General features: G+C 44.2%; 1 protein-coding gene across 1 annotated transcript in view; it reads left to right on the plus strand.

Annotated features, from left to right (window-relative positions):
• The window catches only part of XKR4 (XK related 4), a 315,520-nt gene that overhangs the window by 193,782 nt on the left and 100,364 nt on the right, over positions 1 to 21,374 (plus strand). The window contains exon 2 of the mRNA XM_027560999.1: positions 3,917 to 4,116. Coding sequence (XP_027416800.1) covers positions 3,917 to 4,116 — 200 coding nt within the window. The remainder of the gene's footprint in view (positions 1 to 3,916; positions 4,117 to 21,374) is intronic.

The following is a 21,374-nucleotide window of genomic DNA, read 5'->3' on the forward strand; positions in this document are numbered from 1 at the left end:
CCACCAGAGAAACCCATTGCATCATTAGTTCTTACCAAAGGGATTCTAATTCTTTACAGAATATTTCTGTTTTAAAACATCTTCCCTTTTTGGAGCCCAAGTAAAGCCTCAAGGTGTTTAACACAGGGAGTAACTCCAAGGCTCTTGGCCTAGTAGCTATTTAAAAGACAAACAAGCCCAAACACCTGCACAGAAGAGTTAACTTGACAGTTTTGTTCCTGTTTCTGGAACACCGTGACTTTTCTCAGAACACAAGTCCTTCCTTGTGTCATTCTAAATTTCTATGGATAAGAACTCATGAGCCTATTCTTTTGTATTTATTTCTCAATTCCCTAAGCAGTTTACTTGATCTAAAAACGTAAAGGAATGTCAGTTCAGCTTCTTTGCCCAACCCAACATCTGGCCCCATTTGTTAGAACTGAATGACAAACACGGCCCATCTTCCTCTGCTTCCTGTGTTGGTGTTTCGTCTCTAGAGCAGATGTTATTACCTGTTAGTAGACAGTCCACAGGAGTCTCTTTAGATAGATGTTGGGGGCTCTGTGTTAATGGGTACAGAATTTCCTACCCTACGAGAGTAAATTATTATGAAACCAGGTCTTTCTGAAATCAAACCTCTGGCCATACGTTCCATGGCAGGGCAGTGTGGAATTGCATGATCCTCTCTTGAGGTGGGTGTCTGCACAGCGCACACAGGAGGTGGCAGAGGCAGAGGGGAAGAACGTGACACTGAACTTCAAATGTGTGTTTTCATCCCCCACTCACCTGTGGCAATTCTTTCTCACCCTTGGCATGAAGAACGGGTGGGAACAGATGTGAGCATGGTCTACATTTCTGCTCACATTCACTGGGCCTCTTGTTTTCCAATCTTCCCTCCGGCAGCTAATAAAGAATCAGTTCAGTTCAGTTCAGTCGCTCAGTCATGTCCGACTCTTTGCAGCCCCATGAATCACAGCATGCCAGGCCTCCCTGTCCATCACCAACTCCCGGAGTTCACTCAAACTCACGTCCATCGAGTTAGTGATGCCATCCTGCCATCTCATCTTCTGTCATCCTCTTCTCCTCCTGCCCCCAAGCCCTCCCAGCATCAGAGTCTTTTCCTCCCGCCCCCAATCCCTCCCAGCATTAGAGTCTTTTCCAGTGAGTCAACTCTTTCCATGAGGTGGCCAAAGTACTGGAGTTTCAGCTTCAGCATCATTCCCTCCAAAGAACACCCAGGGCTGATCTCCTTCAGAATGGACTGGTTGGATCTCCTTGCAGTCCAAGGGACTCTCAAGAGTCTTCTCCAACACCACAGAATATTAACACATATATATGAAATTTAGAAGGATGGTACCAATGAGCCTATGTGCAGGGCAGCAAAGGAGACACAGATGTAAAGAACAAACTTTTGAATTCAGTGGGAGAGGGAAAGGGTGGGATGATTTGAGAGAATAGCATTGAAACATATACATTACCATATGTAAAATAGATAGTGAGAGTTCGATGTATGATGCAAGACACCCAAAGCCGGTGCTCTGTGACAACTGGGAGGGATAGGGTGGAAAGGGAAGTAGGAGGGCGATTCAGGAGGGAGGGGACACATGTATACTTATGGCCAATTCATCTTGATGTATCACATAAAACCATCACACTATCATAATTATTCTCCAGTTAAGATAAAACATTAAATAACATAATCAAATGAGGTAAACCACTTACATATAGAGAAGATGGACAAGAACCAGTTGTGATCACAAAGCCTCTCTATTGTCATCATTTTTCAGAGTACAAACTAGAGAAAAGGCCGAGGCTGACATTTTCCTCATGACTAAGTTGTGAGTGTAAGACTCCTGATGTCCATCACTGCTGATTTAGAGAAAGTGGAAAACTCTCCTGAGATTGCACGCTAATGTCTGTTACATACCAACTGTTCTGCACTTCCAACTGGAAGCAAAAGTGATATGATGGAGGCCCTTGGTCCATCTCATGCAAATAACTAATTGTTAGAGAATAGAATTTGCGGGACCTCCCTGGTGGTCCAGCAGCTAAGAATGCAGGGGGCCCAGGTTCAACCCCTGGTCAGGGAACTAGATCCCACATGTCTCAACCAAGAGTTCCCATGCCACAACTAAAGATCCTGCAGGCCTCAACTAAATCCCAGCACAGCCAAATAAATAATTTTTTTAAAAAAAGAAATAAAACTTGAGACTCCCCCCCCAGTTCAGTGTAATATATGTTGGTACATCCCAGAATGAACAGAAAACAGGGCTCACTGGTACAGCTTCAGTGATGTGGGGTCACGCCCCAGCCTTGGGGGGCTAGGACAGAAGCCAACTGGAAGCAGTCAAGCTCATACAGTGAGGTGGCTTCCATGCTGGTGGTCTGCACAAGTCAGGAGCAGGGGTCGTAAAGGAAGGTCTTCTCAGCAGTTTTAAACCACAACTGTAAGTTTCTATAGTGGAGAAAAGAGAGAAGATAACTCTAAGAAAACGTAATGTGAATGTGCAAAATCCATTTCAGGCCAATGCATTGCTTATCAGAACTCAGAGCATTTTCCTCATCTTTGTGTCTCTACATATGTAGTTCCCATGGGCATTTTTGGAACTTTTTGCATGTTCTGAATTTTTAAATTCTGAAATATTTTGCAAATTCATGTTAATCTGTATATATAATGTGAATATAAATACATATATATATAAAGTATATGTTTAGGGTAAGCTCTTTTTTCATGCTATCAAAGAACAAATACAAGTTTGTCAGAATAAAATGTGATGACTGTTCACAGACAGCATCTCTCACACCCAACAGGAAGTGGTGTTGGCTTTTAAGATTGTCAAGCTTGTTCTCATTCTCCCACTTTCCCAAACACATTAGAAAATTAACATGTAATGCTTACCATTACCACACTGATGATTCTACTCAGGATATTTTTAAAGCAGTGGGGTAATTTTATTGTGGATTCAACACACTGGTTTTCTTTCTTCTTTTGTATTTGTTTGAAATTTTCAGTAGTAAATATTTTTTTAAAAGGTTATCAGAAAGGACTCCCATGGTGGTCCAGTGATTAAGACCCCGTGCTTCCACTGGAGGAGATGCAAGTTTGATCCCTGGTTGGGTAACTGAGATCCTGCATGCTACACAGCTCAGCCAAAAATAAAAACTAAATAAATAAATAATTCTTACTTAAAAAAAAAAGGTATCAGGAAAACTTACAAGCATATACACTCTGGAACTTGACACGCATTCTGTCCTTGGAGACATGTCTCTTGAATATTGTAAAGCACATAGAGGCACTGACCAGAAAGGGTATTTGTAGATTTTCTACATAGCACATCCTTTCTATACCTCAGTTTCATCTCCCTCCTCAAAACTGCAGGGCAGTGAGATGCTTTCAGGCTTCCCAGCTGGCACTAGTGGTAAAGAATCTGCTTGCCAATGCCACAGGAGACATAGGTTTGATCCCTGGGTTGGGAAGATCCCCTGGAGGAGGAAACAGCAACCCACTCCAGTATTCTTGCCTGGAGAATCCCATGGACAGAGGAGCCTGGCGGGATACAGTCTACAGGGTCACAAAGAGATGGACATGATTAAAGCGACTTAGCACTCACAGGATGCCTTCAATGAGGATGAAAATTGCAATGACTCCTCAAAGTGAACCTTTAAGAATAAGGGTTAACTTGGGGCCTTAAGTGATAAGCAGAGAAAGGCTACCCCATCCAGTATTCTGGCCAGGAGAATTTCATGGGCTATATAGTCCATGGGGTCACAAAGAGTCGGACACAACTGAGTGACTTTCACTTTCCCTTTCACTTCTAATTGATAAGCCACTAAGGCCGTTGTTTCCTGTGTGTGCTTGCACAGATACTGTGGTTTGCGGAAGAGCAGACAGAATCAGTCATCACTCCGGTCTCTTATCCTCCTGTTTCCTTTCTAGGTATTTCCACACGATATACCTAGGTATTCGAAGTCGGCAGAGTGGGGAGAACGACCGGTGGAGGTTCTACTGGAAGATGGTGTATGAGTACGCGGACGTGAGCATGCTGCACCTACTGGCCACCTTCTTGGAGAGCGCCCCACAGCTGGTGCTGCAGCTCTGCATTATCGTACAGACACACAGCCTGCAGGCCCTGCAAGGTAAGGGCTCCAGTTCGCTCCCTGCACCTGGGGAAGGACTGTCTGGCTCCTTTGCACAACCCAAGGACCGTTCCAATAGCCTTTGTTGACGCCGGTCATGGTGCTCCTGCTTAATGTCGGCTGCTTGACACCTGCATTTGTGAACGAGGCTTGTTTTCTTCCTCGCCTTCACTTATCGTGGGTAATTTACGGAAAGACAATTCTGTTTTGCTCTCAAGCTGCCCTCTGAGTAGGAAAAAAATCCTTATGATTTTACACTTGGTCAATATGAGAACAGAATCAGCTGAAGTTTTCTGGTTTGTATGATAATTTCCAAACATTTCAAGAAAGACTTATAGTCTTCTCTCTCTTGAATGTTTTATGCATATGAGATATTATGTACATTATATATGTAAATTTTTATATTTATTTGAATATGAGGGTAATCTCTACCATTTCCTTTTGACATTAAGAGACAAAGGGAGAGAGAGATTAAAAAGAAATGATAGAGATTACCTTAATATATTTAAAAACAAGGTCACATGGGAAAATGTCAATATTAAACAATGTATTGTTTGTGTAGTACAAAGTTTTATGAAACAAATATTACCATCAGATTAATATTTTTGTGTTTTACTATCTTGTTGGATCACCTTGTCAGTAAGATGATTCAATTAATAACAGATCTGCCCTGCCATTTCCTTAGGGCCTGCTGCTCCAATCTTTTCAGAAGCAAGAAGATTAGACAGGCCAGTGGGTAGACAGGTGAATATATGTGGAGGATGATGGATACGTAGCCATGTTCTAAATAGTTTCCTGGTAATATGTCCATCCTGTAATTGATAGATATTAAATAGATAACGTTCTGTGATGTGTGCATCTTGTTTCAACCTCAGCAGAGCCTGGCTGTGACTTTCTCTGTGTACTAGGCCATCTTCTAATCTGAGACTTGATTGGGGAATCCCTACAATGTCCTTATAACTCTTTATTGCAAGGAGCACACTAACCTAGTAACTGCGGGGAGGGGTGGGAGACATATGACAGGAAAAGACAAGTGGAGAGGGTGCTGGTAGCCAGTGACCCGTGGACTTATGAGTTCTTGGCCCAACCCTAGCTCTACACAAGAATAGCTGCAGTGCACGAAGTCTGAGAAGAGAGTCAAAGAGAACCACGGGGTGTGAGTGTCACAGGCCAGAAAGCAAATTGGAAGAGAAGACGGGTGTTAGCACAGAAACAGAAGAGATAAGCTTGGAGAACGCGAGACATATGAATTGTCTGTGGAGGAGCACGTTTAGAGATGAAAGACCATGAGCTGCACAGGGAGGCTCTGGCTTTGCATGTCTCACTTCCTTGCTGTGATATCTGGTGCAAGTCACTTAAGCTCTCTGGGTCCCCATTTCTCAAATGTAAAGGGCACAAACTAGAAGAGATGGCCTACAAACTCCTTGACGGCATGGCCGTACTGTTGCATCCTTACAGGGTCAGGCACAGGCATCAAGAGGGGGTCTGTACCTGAGGATACAAATGCAGAGGCAATATGAAGCTGAGCCTCTGTCAGGTTGCTCTTCTCCAGAACAACTCACGAGCCCCTCTTGGTATATAGTTGCACACCTGAAAACTCTCTAAAAGAGAAAACCCCAAGCACAAGCGGAGGGGGGCTTGCAAGCCACTGTCCAGTAGCCCAAGATTACTAGGCATCTCCACTAGTTTCCTGAAAGATTTGAAAAATCACAGAAAACTTTTCACCCTAAAAATGATAGAGATGGAGGAGGGAAGGGAAGGTGGGTTATAAGATATGAGTTCATCTTTTCCATCTGAGTTTGATGTAAAGTTTTAGAGAGAAAAAAAAAAAACAAACAGAGAAAAGGCAATCCGCTGGCTTCATCAGATTGTTCATCCTTAATATAGGAATCAAACCACGTGTTTCTTGGAGTTGTGGCTCTTCCCTAATGCTGTTCCCAGCTTAGCTGCTAAGCTCACTATTGCATCAGGTCTACTACAGACTTTGGGATTGGGACCTCATCTTTGGCCAAGGCAAGCCTTGCTAGGAAAATCAGAGAAACATAGGGGAAACATGCTCTGTGTCTCCCCCAAGAGGGTCTAGAGACAATTGGATCCAAAGATCACTAGGATCAACCAAGTTGTTGAGCACAGATGAGAGATAAGACCACTGAGCTGCTCAGCCACTCGTATGGTAGCTATCTTCTAAGCAGGGAAGTGGGCAGAAAGTTGTGCTTAAAAACAACAACAACAACAACAAAAACAGAGTAAATTGTTGTTTAGTCAAGAAGTTGTGTCAGTCTTTTGCAACCCTGGAATTTTCGAGGCAAGAATACTGGAGTGGCTTGCCATTTTCTTCTCTGAAGGATCTTCCTGAGCCAGGGAACAAACCATATCTCTTATATCTTCTGCATCAGCAAGTGGGTTCTTAACCTCTAGGACCACCTGGGAAGCCCAGAAGCTAAGAGGTTTCCCTTAAACAGACACTGTCCCCAGCCAACCAGGATGAGAGACGACTTGGGTGTGACAACTGCCTCCTTTGTCACATCCTGATGAGGACTTTCTAGACCCAAATCCCTGGATTTCCAGTTGCTCCACTTTACAGTGCTTCCCAGGTAGCTCTGAGGGTAAAGAATCTGCCTCGATATAAAGTAGGTAGGACAGCGGGCTGCCTCCCCAAGGTCAGGTTAGACAAGGAACCCATCCGCCCCCAGGCCCAAGTCCTTTGTGCTGGGTCCCCATCTCTGTGCCCGGCTCCACCCCTGGATTTCCTCTGGGGAGGGGAAGCTCCAGTGACAGTACCAGCCTCGAGGGGGACTGTGCTCGTCCCTTCAGATCTGTCTACTTTTCCACTGTTATTCTCATTCATTCACTAACACATTTTTAAAATGTCTATTGAGTGCATGCTGGTATGTGAAGTGCTCGAAAATTTGTCCTAAAACTTTACTTTTTATTAAAAGTTTGTAATGTGACGTTGTAAAGAATGTGACAAAACATATTTAGAAATGCCTAATTTATCTGGGTATTTTCCAGAATGAGCTGTTCCACCTTCTAGGTGGGATGATATGAAACTAGGGGAATCCCACAGTGCATCTGGTTCCCCTTCCCCAGAGAGGGGGCCACGCAGCCCCTACTTGAGCCAATTGTTCATTAGGGAACAGATCTCACTGTGTCACAGACTCTATGTGGAAGGCAAGTCGTGGGCGTCCAGCCCACCACCACCTGACACATGGGTCTCTGACCTATTCTGTCTCCATTCACCTTGCAACTTGAGGGTCCACCATCCCACCGGAAGGCTGCTCATCACCCCAAGACCAATGTAGCAAAAGCTGTCTTCCCCAGTGCTGGGCAGGCTGTTCCCCATCCCCTCTGCAGAGTGTTCTTCCCAATGCCCTTAATGCACTCAGTGTTCATGCCAAACAGGTGAGCTCCAGTCCATGGGCACAGTTGTCTCCTGAAGTTGAGCTGAACACTTAACAAGAGTTAAGTCTGGGTTTCTGAAGCTGTTTATTTTAAGGTCCTTGTTCTTGTAGCCATTTAGTTCAATTAGGACTTAGGAAATGCAAGTGTTAAGTTTGTTTCTATGAAATCTATGCTCATAACTTTGGGAAGAGTGGAGCAGACCAGAGAGGACAGTGCATTTCCAAGTTTGTAGCATCAGGACCCCTCTCCTAGTGTCTGGTCTGAGGATGCTGCGGGCCGGGAAGTCTGCACCTGCTGCCCAGCTCTCCTATATCTTGCTGTGGGCACCGGCCCGCTGGCTCTTCCTGCACAACACCTGCCAAGAGCTTGTGAACTTACTTTAATGCCCACACCACTCAGGGGTTTGCTGTTGTCTCTCTGATCCTTAACTGGTGTGTGTTTTGCTTTTTTGTTAGTCACAACCTAAAAGTTGAGAGTTATGTTTAATTGGTGGTAGTTTTTAGGACTTCAAGCCCAGGAGGCAGCATCAAAAGTGACCCTAGGAGAGTGCTCCAGGGAGGTGAGGAGAGCAACCAGGTTATATAGAAGTTTTGCAACAAAGGGCAGGTAATCTGAACATCAAAAGATTCTTGTGAATTAAAGAAAGCCAGATACCCCAAGTTGAAGACTTTAGTGCTTTTCTATGTAAGGGAAGATGCAAGAGTCTGGGCTCACTGAAATCATTCCTTTCATATGCAGCTCAGCTCTCTGGGGCCAGTGTCTTGTGCTTTCTCAATCTGAGCTCTCTAGGGGCTCACTGAAGGGAGTGGCTACGGTCTGATGGCTGTCAGATCACAGGTATTCTTCTCTTTCCTGAGTTCCCTTAAGGCTCACCAGGCCACAAAGGAGGGTTGCAATCGCTGATGGCTGTGACATCCTTGTTTATTGATAAGGCAGGAAATACTCCATTTCTCATTAGGTATGTCAAAAAGCGGGGATTTAAATCAGGGAATCTACACAGGAAGCTGAGAGGGCAAAAAGAGGATGCTCAAACGAGTCAGAGATTCTTAATTAAAGGAAGCAGCTCTCAGCACTGGGGTGAGACGAATGAGAAGGAGGAGCACAGTCTCTGTGGAGGGGCCCAGCCTGGCGAGTGCTGGGTGACCAGACAGGCCAGCCTACCTACTGCAGAGATGCCCAGGGAAGGACACCAGGAAAGGATGGAGCAAGGCTCATAGGAATATTCTTACTTCTGAGGGCCTGTCCCAGCAGCTGCTCCCCCTGCCACGGTGGAGCTGTGCCCCCTGGCATGCCAAGGGCTGGAGACCAGACAGGTCCGAGGATGAGAGTAGGCTGATCTGAGCTGGAAGCCAGAAAAACGTCTTCTTACCTGCCCCCCTCCCCCCCGACCTTCCAAGCTCCTGCCAGGGTCCCTTCTTGGCCAAGCCTAGCACGAAGCTGGTGTCAAGGGTCTGGGGACTCCCACCTGCCGGGCCCCCACTCAGCTGGGCTCCTTTTGCCTGACTCCACCTAAGAGATTCGCTCATCAAGCTAGTTAAAGCTATTCGTGAGTGAAAACTGGAAAAACTGTCATAAGAGACAAATGCACGCACTTTAGACCTTGGCAATGGCGTTGCGTTAAACATATCCACGTAGCCGAATCAGGGAGGTGACACATCTTTCCTGAGATGTCCAACCAGAGCTCAGTGGTCACTCAGCGCTGTCCGTCATCAGGCATGATTTCTCCTTGAAACTCGCCTTCCTGCTCCAAAACAGATTGCTTCCTACCTTCTTCCATGTTCTCACACTTCCAATTGTCTACCACCATCACTCCAAACTGCTGGTCTCACTTCCTATTTCAGTGAGAAAAGAGAAGCAATTAATTAAGTTAGAGCTGCTGTATTTTCCCACTGCTAAGTCCACCTGCTTCTGTACCTGTCACCTGGCTTCCCTTTACACATTCCTTCCTGGCTGCATGGACCCAGTGCACACAGGGGGCCCACTGTAAACCACCGGTGGGTACTTGTTGAATCAAAGGAAGAATGATTATCTGCTGGGTGACAAAGCCCTTTGCTAGGTGTGCTTGACCCAAAATCGAATGGCACAGTCCTCCTCTCAGAGAATTCAACCTAAGAAAAAGAAAAACCAAAAAATTGTTATGGCTCAGCAAGCTGTGTTCTGTCAGTGGGCATAAGGTCACACAGAATGACCTCTTATAGAAAAGGATACAGAGCAAGTAGAAAAGCTGCACTGTCTATGACGTCAGGGCACATTGGAAGGATCAGGGAAGCTTCCATGAAAAGAGAGACCTTTGAGCTGGGTCACAAACGTGTGGAGTATTTTGTCACATTCAATAAAAAAAAGATAGTAACATGAACAAAACCAGAAGAGAGAGGTCAGGGGGTTTGTCTGCACCTGTCTGTTCAGCCATGCTGGCAGATAACATCTCCTCAAAGCAATGAGATTGCTGGTGTTACTTACAGCACATAATAGATTTATTCCTGCTATTTGAAAGATATTTCTAGTAGCAGGGTATATCCTGCATATATACTTTACAAAAATACACCGATTTTTCTGTCCATATTACTTTTCAGCCTATGTTTTTACGTTGTTCATTACTTGGGGTTAGCAATAAATTAACCATTTAAGTAGTAAATTGCCAATCTGCTTAATCGCTACATATATGGAGTTGAGTTTTCAAGTTTTTTTAATTTTTTAAATTTATTTTTAGCTGCACTGGGTCCTTGTTGCTTTGTGGGCTTTTCTCTAGTTGTGGCAAGCGGGGGCTACTCTCTGGTGTCCGTGCAGTGGCTTCTCCTCATTGCAGTGGCTTCTCCTCGTTGCAGTGGCTTCCCCTCATTGCAGTGGCTTCTCCTCATTGCAGTGGCTTCTCCTCGTTGCAGTGGCTTCTCCTCATTGCAGTGGCTTCTCCTCGTTGCAGTGGCTTCCCCTCATTGCAGTGGCTTCTCCTCGTTGCAGTGGCTTCTCCTCGTTGCAGTGGCTTCCCCTCATTGCAGTGGCTTCTCCTCATTGCAGTGGCTTCTCCTCGTTGCAGTGGCTTCTCCTCATTGCAGTGGCTTCTCCTCGTTGCAGTGGCTTCCCCTCATTGCAGTGGCTTCTCCTCGTTGCAGTGGCTTCTCTTCTTGTGGAGCATGGGCTCTAGGCACACCGGCTTCAGTAACTGGCACGCGGGCTTAGTTGCTCCATGGCATGTGGGATCTTCCCAGACCAGGGATCAAACCCTGCATTGGCAGGCGGCTTCTTAACCCCTGGACCACCAGGGGCTCCTTTGAAGACCTATTATCATCAATAACTCTGTAAGGAGAGGCTCACACACCCGACAGGCTTGTTGGCCACACTGCTCCACTGTGTTGAAAAGTATTGGCAGAATAAACGATGGATGCCATGGGATAATGATATTATTGATCCCTGTATTTCACATTCAATCACCTCTGAGTCATGGTACCATTCCAAGTTAGAAGAACAGGGAGAAGCTGCATTTGCTGATCACTGATTCAAGTGCTTGAAATCAACTCTGTGTGGTAGCAGCCCCCAGCACAGCTGTGAACAGTTTTGAATTTGAATCATTTTGAACATAATATGAAATAAGGGCCTGACTATTTTTAGGTTCTACTTAATTATCTCCAATAATCAAGCACAAATCTTGGTATTTTTCCACTCAGTATTCCTCTTCTCTCTCTCTCCTCCTCAGTGAGGTGGGAGTGAGCGTGCATGCGTGTCCAGGCTGTGGTGACAGACTGGGTGCTGTGGGGGTGGGGTGACAGATCAAACAATTGCACACACATGGCCCGCAAGACCAGAGACCTGGTGGGAAGTTGTGGGGCGGTCGGTGCAATAAAGAAGCAAACAGAAATAAGGGTTGTCTACAGTGAATAGGGGTCCCCAAACAGCCACTGTTCCTTTGTCTTTCTTGTGGATTCCTGGTTTACCAACCTCCAGCTTTTGAAGTGCGGTGCTGGAGAAGACTCAAGAGTCAAACCAGTCAATCCTAAAGGAAATCAACCCTGAATATTCATTGGAAGGGCTGATGCTGAAGCTGAAGCTCCAATACTTTGGCCACCTGATGCAAAGAGCCAACTCATTGGAAAAGACCCTGATGCTGGGAAAGATTGAGGGCAGGAGGAGAAGGGGACAACAGAAGATGAGGTGGTTGGATGGCATTACCAACTCAATGGACATGAGTTTGAACAAACTCAGGGAGATAGTGAAGGACAGGGAAGCCTGGCATGTTGCAGTCCATGGGGTCACAAAGAATCAGACACAAATGAGTGATTGAACAACAACAACTTCCACTCTCCCCTAATATTTCAGTAATGTTTCAGCCCTTCATACCTTCATGGCATAAACTCACGGAAAAGCAGAGACATTACTTTGCCAACAAAGGTCCGTCTAGTCAAGGCTATGGTTTTTCCAGTGGTCATGTATGGATGTGAGAGTTGGACTGTGAAGAAAGCTGAGCGCCAAAGAATTGATGCTTTTGAACTGTGGTGTTGGAGAAGACTCTTGAGAGTCCCTTGGACTGCAAGGAGATCCAACCAGTCCATTCTGAAGGAGATCAGCCCTGGGATTTCTTTGGAAGGAATGATGCTAAAGCTGAAACTCCAGTACTTTGGCCGTCTCATGCCAAGAGTTGACTCATTGGAAAAGACTGATGCTGGGAGGGATTGGGGGCAGGAGGAGAAGGGGACGACAGAGGATGAGATGGCTGGATGACATCACCGACTCAATGGACATGAGTCTGAGTGAACTCCGGGAGTTGGTGATGGACAGGGAGGCCTGGTGTGCTGCAATTCATGGGGTCGCAAAGAGTCAGACACGACTGAGCGACTGAACTGAAGAGATGTGAGTCTCGGTTTTATTCAAGGACCTTATTGATGGTAATAACCAAGGACAGGGCCTCTCAGCAACTCTGAGGAAACTGTTCCAAAGGGGTAAAGGAGGAACTAGTTTGGATATGATTTCTGACTGGGAATGCATGCAATCCAGCATGCATGCATGCTTGCTAAGTCTCTTCAATCGTGTCTGACTCTTTATGACCCCATGGGCCGTAGCCGTCCAGGCTCCTCTTTCCATGGAGATTCTCCAGGCAAGAATTGGAGTGGGTTGCCATGCCTCCTTCAGGGGATCTTCATGGCCCAGGGGTTGAACCCATGTCTCTTATGGGTCCTGCCTTGGCTGCTGTTGTTGCTGCTAAGTCGCTTCAGTCGTGTCCAACTCTGTGCGACCCCATAGATGGCAGCCCACCAGGCTCCCCCATCCCTGGAATTCTCCAGGCAAGAACACTGAAGTGGGTTGCCATTTCCTTCTCCAATTCATGAAAGTGAAAAGTGAAAGTGAAGTCGCTCTGTCGTGTCCGACTTCACGACCCCACGGACTGCAGCCCACCAGGCCCCTCCATCCATGGGGTTTTCCAGGCAAGAGTACTGGAGTGGGGTGCCATCACCTTCTCCGCCTGCATTGGCAGGTGAGCTCTTTACCACTAGCCTCACCTGGGAAGTGTGCAATCCAGCATACATCCTGCTAAAAGGTTGCTGCTGCTCCCAAAGAACAGGTACCTTAAGTTAATGATTTTAGTGCTTTTCTATATATGGAAAATGCAAGAATCAGGGTTCATTAAAATTCTTCCTGGGACTTCCCTAGTGTTTCGGTGGTTAAAACATTGCCTTCCCCAATACAGGGGACGTAGGTTCGATTTCTATTCAGAGAGCTAAGATGCCACATGCCTTGGGGCCAAAAAACCAAAACCAAAAGTGGAAACAATTTTGTAACAAATTCAGTCAAGACTTTTAACAAATTGTCTACATTTAAAAAAACCTAAAATAAAAAATAAAATTATTCCTGAGATATACATCTACCTTTCTGTGGGGCCTGATTTTCCAAAGCACAGAGTGCTTCATCCTGACTTTATCCTAAATCCTTCTAGTGTCCATTGTTCATCACTCTTAGAGACTGATGACTTAACCTTTGCAGAACTGGGTGGGGAGCAATGCTCTTTGGGTTTGTTTGGTTTTTTTGCTGTTTGTTTACAAAGGAAATAGCAGCCCACTCATCTAACTTTTATGCCACACTCAGTGCAGGTATTTACTTTGAATATCAACATACTGTAATTGTTATTTCTAAAAACTAAAAAATAGCTACCCCAAGTGCTCTCTGAGCAGGGTTGAAGTGAGGTCAACTTCATAAAAAATTCAAAAGTGGCTTACTTTGGGATTTTCCCAATTTTTTTCTAGGAAGCCACAGACAGAGTGGCATGCTCAGGGTTTTCTTTCCCAATTCGGGTTGGGGGTGTGGATTAAGGGAAGCACCCAAAACCATAAATTGCTTTCATCATGAAACCCATTCTCAATGACAAACTTTTGCCGCCACAAAACGTGCATTTGAGTCTAGAAATATTTTAGAAAGTTAGACTGAGTTTTAAAGCATTCCTTAGTCACGGAAGCTAATATTTTCTTGATGACTCAGCAGGAGTAAAGACATGGGATCGTTTCCTGTTGACTGATTTAAGAAAGGCCTTTTTTCCACTGAACCACTCAGGCATGCATGGGAGCCCATATGTATGCAATCAATCGGTAGAGATGAGATCCCATCTCAGTGAGCCAGATGCAAAGCAGGAGGAAAAAGGAGCAACGTTCAATTGGTCTGTAAATGCTCCTTAGCATAAAAGCACGTGGAGATTCAGTCCCAAGGCGCACAATGAGCTTCTGATTGCAGGAGGACAGGCCTGCTGAGAGCTGCCTCAGAAGGGTTTGTCAGCACTTCCATTGTGATTCTTCATTTCCGCAGCTTTCCACTCAGCTGAAGAAAAAGTCCAAGAGTCTGTGAGACTAAGGAGTCTCCAAACCTCCAAAACTTTTAAAACATTCACAGTATCATCACTTCACACACTTGGGTGTGAAGTTCTCCAGTGTAGGGTTGAAATGTAGGGTTTTCCAGTGTGTAGGTTCCTGTGAGGGCTTCACTTTGTCAACAAAGGTCTGTATAGTCAAAGCTATGGTTTTTCTAGTAGCCATGTTTGATGTGAGAGTTGAACCACAAAGAAGGTTGAGTGCTGAAGAGTTAATGCTTTTTAATTGTGGTGCTGGAGAAGACTCTTGAGCCTCTCTTGGGCAGCAAGATCAAACCAGTTAATCCTAAAGGAAACCAACCCTGAATATTCATTGGAAGGACTGTTGCTGAAGATGAAACTCTAATACTTTGGCCACCTGATGTGAAGAGCTGACTTATTGGAAAAAGGCCCTGATGCTGGAAAAGATTGAGGGTAGATGAAGGAGGCAGCAGAGGATAAGATGGTTGGATGGCATCATCAACTCAATGGCATGAATTGGAGCAAACTCCAGGAGATAGTGGAGGACAGAGAAGCCTGGCATGTTGCAGTCCATGGGGTCGCAAAGAGTTGGACATGACTTAGGGACTGAACAGCGACAACAAACCAACCTTACCACCAAGACTATACTACTAATCCAGGGAACTGGAAATGCTACATCACTGCTTCTTCCAGGAAGGAAAGAAGGATGAAAAATTCAACACACTGAAATATCAGAGGCCAAAGAAAAGCACCAGAGCTCCATAAATTCTGCATACCCCAGTGGTGCCCCAATTCTCCACTTACTTGATGCTTGTCAGGATATCTAACGCTCTCCTATACATCGAGGGCACGGGGGGGGGGGGGGGGATAAAGTGAGACAGTAATCTGATAATATCAGACCCCAGAAGGTACTTCTGGAAATACTAATTGGATTTTTCTTCAGCTCTTTTTAATTTAGTGAGTTCTAGGAGAAGATCACACCTCTCCTAACACTTATAAAGAGAATTTGTGAGCAAGATTGTGCACGAGTAATACCTACTTGACGCTCGAGGCAACACGTTGCCATGGTACCAATCAGATTTCATCTTCATTGGGGGAATAGAAATTAAAACTGACAACATTTGAGTGTCACTGTTTTCGTTGGTCCCAGTAAGCAGTGTGAGTGCTCGAAAGGAGAAGAGGTCTAGTTTTGTTGTTGTTTTCTGGTTTTGAAACAATAGTACATTAAAATGAATAGGACACAAATAGTCTAATGAGTTTAGAGAAACAAAGAATCCCCCAAAGGAGCTCATTATTCTTATAAATTTGTGTTATCAAAGGGTGCTGAAATGCCGAAAAGCAAGTTCTTAATGGTCAGAAGCAGCGGTGTCATGTCCCAGCCAGAGAGACTGAGCTGGAGACAAATGGGGTTCAAAGGCAGGATTGATCTGCAAGCATAATTGGCTATTTTTATGGCTTTAAAATTCTGATCTTATATGAGAACTGTAAAATATCCATTGTGCTTCGGGAAACATCTGTGCATTTGGCTCTATAATAAAACAAATATTGCAAATCAAGAGAGGTTGCCTGCTATGGAGAAAAACAAGAGAATGATTAACTTGAAATTCAGGAAAGTGGTTCCCCATGGGAATGAAGTGGAGGGAGAAAGGGGTTTCAAAGACATTGGTTACATTCCATTTCTTCTTTTTTAAAATTTTATTTATTTATTTTACTTATTTTTATTTTGGGCTGTGTTGGTTCCTCATTGTTGCACAGGCACAGCGAGCAGGGGCCACTCTCTAGTTGGGGTGTACAGGCTGTTGCTGGGAGAAGTCACTTCTGACTCTATACTGGAACTGTTTCTTTGACTGGCTTTCTGTTCCTTTTGTTATTATGCACACAGTACATGCTCAGTCACTTTAGTCGTGTCCAACTCTGTGACCCCACGGACTGCAGCCCACCAGGCTTCCCTGTCCTTCACTATCTCCCAGAGTTTGCTCAAACTCGTGTTCATTGAGTCAGTGATGCCATCCAAACATCTCATTTTCTGCTGCCTCCTCCTTTTGCCGTCAATCCTTCCCAGTATCAGAATCTTTTCCAGTGAGTCAGCTCCTTGCATCAGGTGGCCAAGGTATTGGAGCTTCAGCTTCAGCATCAGTCCTTCCAATGAAAATATTCAGGGTTGATTTCCTTTAGATTTGACTGGTTTGATCTCCTTAGTGTCCAAGAGACTCTCAAGAGTCTTCTCCAGCACCACAGTGCTGGCTGCTGGTTCCCACTTAATTTCTCAGAGCACAGACAGGAGGTATGACTATTGCAGTGCAAATTTCCCAGGCATTTCTATTCACTTGCCCACATTTAGATCCTAATATCAGAGAAGCATAGATAAATTTGGGCTGCTGTCTTTCACTCCTGGTTTTGTTTGAGGCTCTAGGGTCAAAGAAAGAGTCAGGATGTCCTTCTGTTGCCCTGCATCACATCCTGGGGTGGTTTTCCAAGCAGAACTAGGTTGGGGTGGGAGGCTGCCACAGAACCCATGGCCTGGCCTCTGAAAACTGTGGTAACTCTCAGAGGCTCGATTTCTTTCCTCTGAGGTGGGGAACTACTTCAAGTGTTACAATGAACACTTATTATGGCATAACACACATAAAACCCTGAGCTCGAGGCCTGACACTTAATATTAACTCAGAAAACATTTCATGTGCTTCCTCTTACCGTTCTAACAAAATTAAATTCACAGTCGTGTCTCAAAGGGAAAGCTTCTGTCCTCAGAAGAACTGCCTGCGTCTGCGCTGCTTCATTGGTTCTGATGAAAGGCAGGCTGAGGGAATCTGGCAGCATCCAGTTCTCCCAAATCTGTCCAAGTATCCTGAGGAATAATCAAACTGAAGCCCACGCTGAACTTCAGGGCGGCAGGGATGAACACCAAATGTGATGTGGCGTCTTAGCAAGCAAAAATGAAAGACCGATGTCACCGACAGGCTAGTTTGGAGGTGACCTGGCCACTGTCCTTACCCCAACCTCCTTCAATAGGAGTTCAGTGTAAGGATGAGTAAGAACTGTGTGCAAAACTTCTGTGATAACATGTAAAAGGGTAAAAGCCATTTCTACAATAATAAACACAATTGAGAAAAGACACGTTCCTTCTAAATGTGGAAAGGGAAAAGGGAAACCCTTCAGGAAATTAAGTCTGAGCCCCATGGCATTGTTCTGCTTCTGTAGAAAGCCAGATAGTACAAAAACATACAATTTATTTATTTTTTTCTAATTTTTTATTATTATTATTATTATTTTTAACCTTACAATATTGTATTGGATTTGCCATACATCAACATGCATCCGCCACGGGTGTACATGTGTTCCCCATCCTGAACCCCCCTCCCACCTCCCTCTCCATACCATTCCTCTGGGTCATCCCAGTGCACCAGCCCCAAGCTTCCTGTATCCTGCATTAAAAAAAAAAAAAAAAAAACATACAATTTAGATGAACTTTTAGCTGCTGTATTTCTCTCATTTTCTTCATTCCCAGTTATTTTTAATAGTTTCAATCTGTTTCAAAAACCAACAAGTGATGTCTTGTGGGGCAGGACATGCAAGCAGAGACTGGGCTTTGTCCACCAAGTTGTCACCCAGAAGAGAACCAGGCCCAAAGCCCCCACCCCCACTCCCAGAACATCCCTCTGCTGCTTCTGCAGAGGTGTCCTTGGTTTCTCTAGTGTCTGCTCTGCATATGGCAACTACTATTTATTAACATAGTTAATCTCAACAGAATAGAAGTGATTTATGCCTTTGATGAAATGGCCCAACTTGATCATCTCAAAATACATAAAAATATATTTGTTGTTAATCTCTCAGTCGTGTTTAACTCTGTGTGACCCCATGGACTATAGCCTGCCAGGCTCCTCTGTCCATGGGGATTCCCCAGGCAAGAATACGCAAGTGAGTTGCCATGTCCTCCTCCAGGAGATCTTCCAGACCCAGTGATTGAACCCGTGTCTCCTGCATTAGCAGGTGGATTCTTTACTGCTGAGCCACCAGGGAAGCACTATAAACATTTTACATGGAATTATTTCATCAAAGCACTTCCGCCCCCATCACACCTCTTCTCCCCACAGTGAAATTTTTCTTCTTATTCTTATTTTCCAAATGGGGTGCAAAGATCCAAGAGGTCAAACTCTAGAACTAAGAGAAGATATCAGATCAAAGTCAGAAAGAGACCCATGTCTTGTCTTCCACTTACATTGTGTTTCCTCCAAAAACATTAAATATTATGCAAATTCTAAATATTGATACTAAAGAAGAGATTTTTTTCTGTAAATCTTTGTAACGTTTCAACTGGAGATGCCTTTGTCAACTTTTCTCATCCTAAATGGCCAAGAAAGGCAATAATTATTTTTCTGATGCTGAGGTTTGATATTCTAGTAGAAGAACGCAAAGTGTGACTTGTATTTAACTCTATTCCAACAAGAGTATGCAGTCATGAATGGAAGTGATCACTGACCTGGAACGAGATTACTTTGAACATGACACGATTACACAAAGTGGAAGCATTTATTTTTAGTGAACTGCTTTTTAAAAGCTGCTGTGAATATATGCCAAAGGATAAAATGCTAGCTACTAGGTTTTGAGAAGCAGAATAAAATACAATACTGAGTTACTGAGGGATGATATATTTTGGCTGAGGTGGCTGAGGTGGTGTGTTTTAGAGTTGGTAGCAATAAAGGTAATCAGGTGATGCTTAATGTTGCCAAGAGACTGCAGTGAAGCCATTAAAGGGAGGAGAACGAGAGGGCGTTGGGAAGGTCAGAGCTTCGATTGTGGAAGATTTCTATTAGGTATTGATGGCATTGACACTTACAGCGGCCTAAAGGTGGAAAATTTATTTGTAAAAAAAAAAAAATTTTTTTTCTCTGTTGCAGAAGGATGGATGGGTAACCAGCTAATATACTGAGCTTTCTCAGCTGGTTTCCTGGAGGGAAATGTCATTCACTGATGCTTGCTATTTTTGTAGCATCTCTTATTTTATCACTCAGGACATTAAGTACCTGGTCTATTAATTCCCAAAATACTGAGGACGGTGTGCTGGGTGATAGTGGGGAGAGTCAGATGTGTAGATGTTAGACACTGCCTTTATTGAGGGGGTAAGTGAATGTCAAATGCTCAAACCTAAGCAGACTGAAAGCAACTGCTTTCCCCCAGCTCTGATCTGCCTCGTTGCACCTCTGACCTCAAGAGGTTCTTACATATCTCAAAATACATCTCTCATATTTTTTGATCCTCAGTACACCCAGCAAAAGCTACAGGAACTGCCTAAGAGCCAAGGAGGAGAGTAAACCACTTAGTCAAGTAAGGAAGTCAAGTATAGGAAAGGAAGTAAAGTCAAGTAAAGTCAAGTCAAGTAAAGGAAACCACTGAAACACCTTAGTTTAGGCATTTGGTTGAGCAGGAATTTTTGGTTGGAATTTTTTTTAATTTTTAGTGTGACTGATTATTATTTTAGGTGAATTGGTATCACGATTTGGAATTTGCTAAGATGAGAAGTATTAACTAGTTCACATTTCTGAAATGATTCCCATTTTCCTGGTAATTAGAACAAAGTCCTCATTGTTTAGGCATGAATTTCACTTAACGCCCTCTCCCAGTGGTCTTTAAAAGTTCTAGTATTATCCCCCTGTTACCTAAGAGTATGATGAGAAGTTTGGGGAGGAACTTTATTATCCCAAAGTCACTCAAAAGGAAATAGAGCTGCAGAAAAATAACTTGTCTAAGGTCATAGGAAAAAAAGGGCAGAACCATGATTGAAACACAGGCCATCTGACTGCAGAAATAGCATACATACCTGCTCCTCTATACTGCAAACTGTATTCACCATTAATTGTCACCCATTCTGTCTCATATTTTGATGTATATTTAGAGAGGGGAGAAGTCGAGTTAGAATCCTGAGTCTTATTCCATAAGTCTCTCTTATAAATCGTCACTGGTGTTCCCATATCATTTGGGCACATAGAATGTGGTTGCAGAAAGTGTAACTTGGGATGGAGAAGACTTTCAAGAGGAGAAACTGCTTATGGCAGAGTACAGGGCAGGGTAGGAGGGCGTGTTCTGGGAGCAGCAACTTGCTATGCGTGCCTGGCAGTGACCAGCAGAGCTGTTGATGGGAAATTGTGGGTTGAGCTTGGAAACGCCACTAGAGTCAGATCATAGGCAGAAAAACCATTCAGGGAAAAATATTTCTTCATTTCTCTGGGGAAAAAGAAGCACATTCAGGGAAAACTGAGTAAGATGTCAAATGTGTTATTTTACATTATTTCATTGGCTTTGTTTACCTTGTCAGGTCATGGTTAGAGCAAGAAGGGCCACAGGGTCAGAGCAAACAAGTCCTAGAAATAGTAGCCTTGTAACTTACAATTTGACTGCAGAATTATCTTTACCAAGGGAGAAAATAATAACCAAAAGATAGGACGAGAAACGGCAACTCCAGGTGAGGACTCTGGGTGTTTTACTTTGTTTTTCACTGAACCATTGCATAGAATGGTTGCATTTATTCCAACTGGAGGAAAATGATCCTTGAAAACATGGAGGCGGCAGAACACCTTGGAGACATTTACCTACAAATTAGTAAACAGGGAATTAGGTGTAATGACAGTAAATACAGGCTGTCAAGAAACTCAGTTGAAGCCAATAACAGAGAGTGACTGCAAGGAGCCTCTGAAAGCATCCTCAGCGTGCACGAGGTGTGTTCATAAGGTAGTAAGCCTGATTCTTTGGCAAATACACCTACTGTACAAATTCCAAATAATTATTGTCACGTCCAAAACAGATTCTGTGGGTAAGCATGGTGAGTTAGCGTCATGGCTAAAAATACACCAGGATCTCCTTGGGGATTGCCAGTCCCAGAGAATGAGATGGTTAGATAGCTTCACTGACTCAGGGGGCATGACTCTGAACAAACTCCAGGAGATAGTGAATGACTGGGGGGTCCAGTGGGCTTCAGTTCATGGGGTCGCAGAGAGTCAGACATGACTTAGTGACTGAACAACAACAATAAAACAAATAGTACTTTTTTTCTTTG

Source organism: Bos indicus x Bos taurus, chromosome 14 (genome assembly GCF_003369695.1).
Source record: "Bos indicus x Bos taurus breed Angus x Brahman F1 hybrid chromosome 14, Bos_hybrid_MaternalHap_v2.0, whole genome shotgun sequence".
Classification (NCBI taxonomy): domain Eukaryota; kingdom Metazoa; phylum Chordata; class Mammalia; order Artiodactyla; family Bovidae; genus Bos; species Bos indicus x Bos taurus.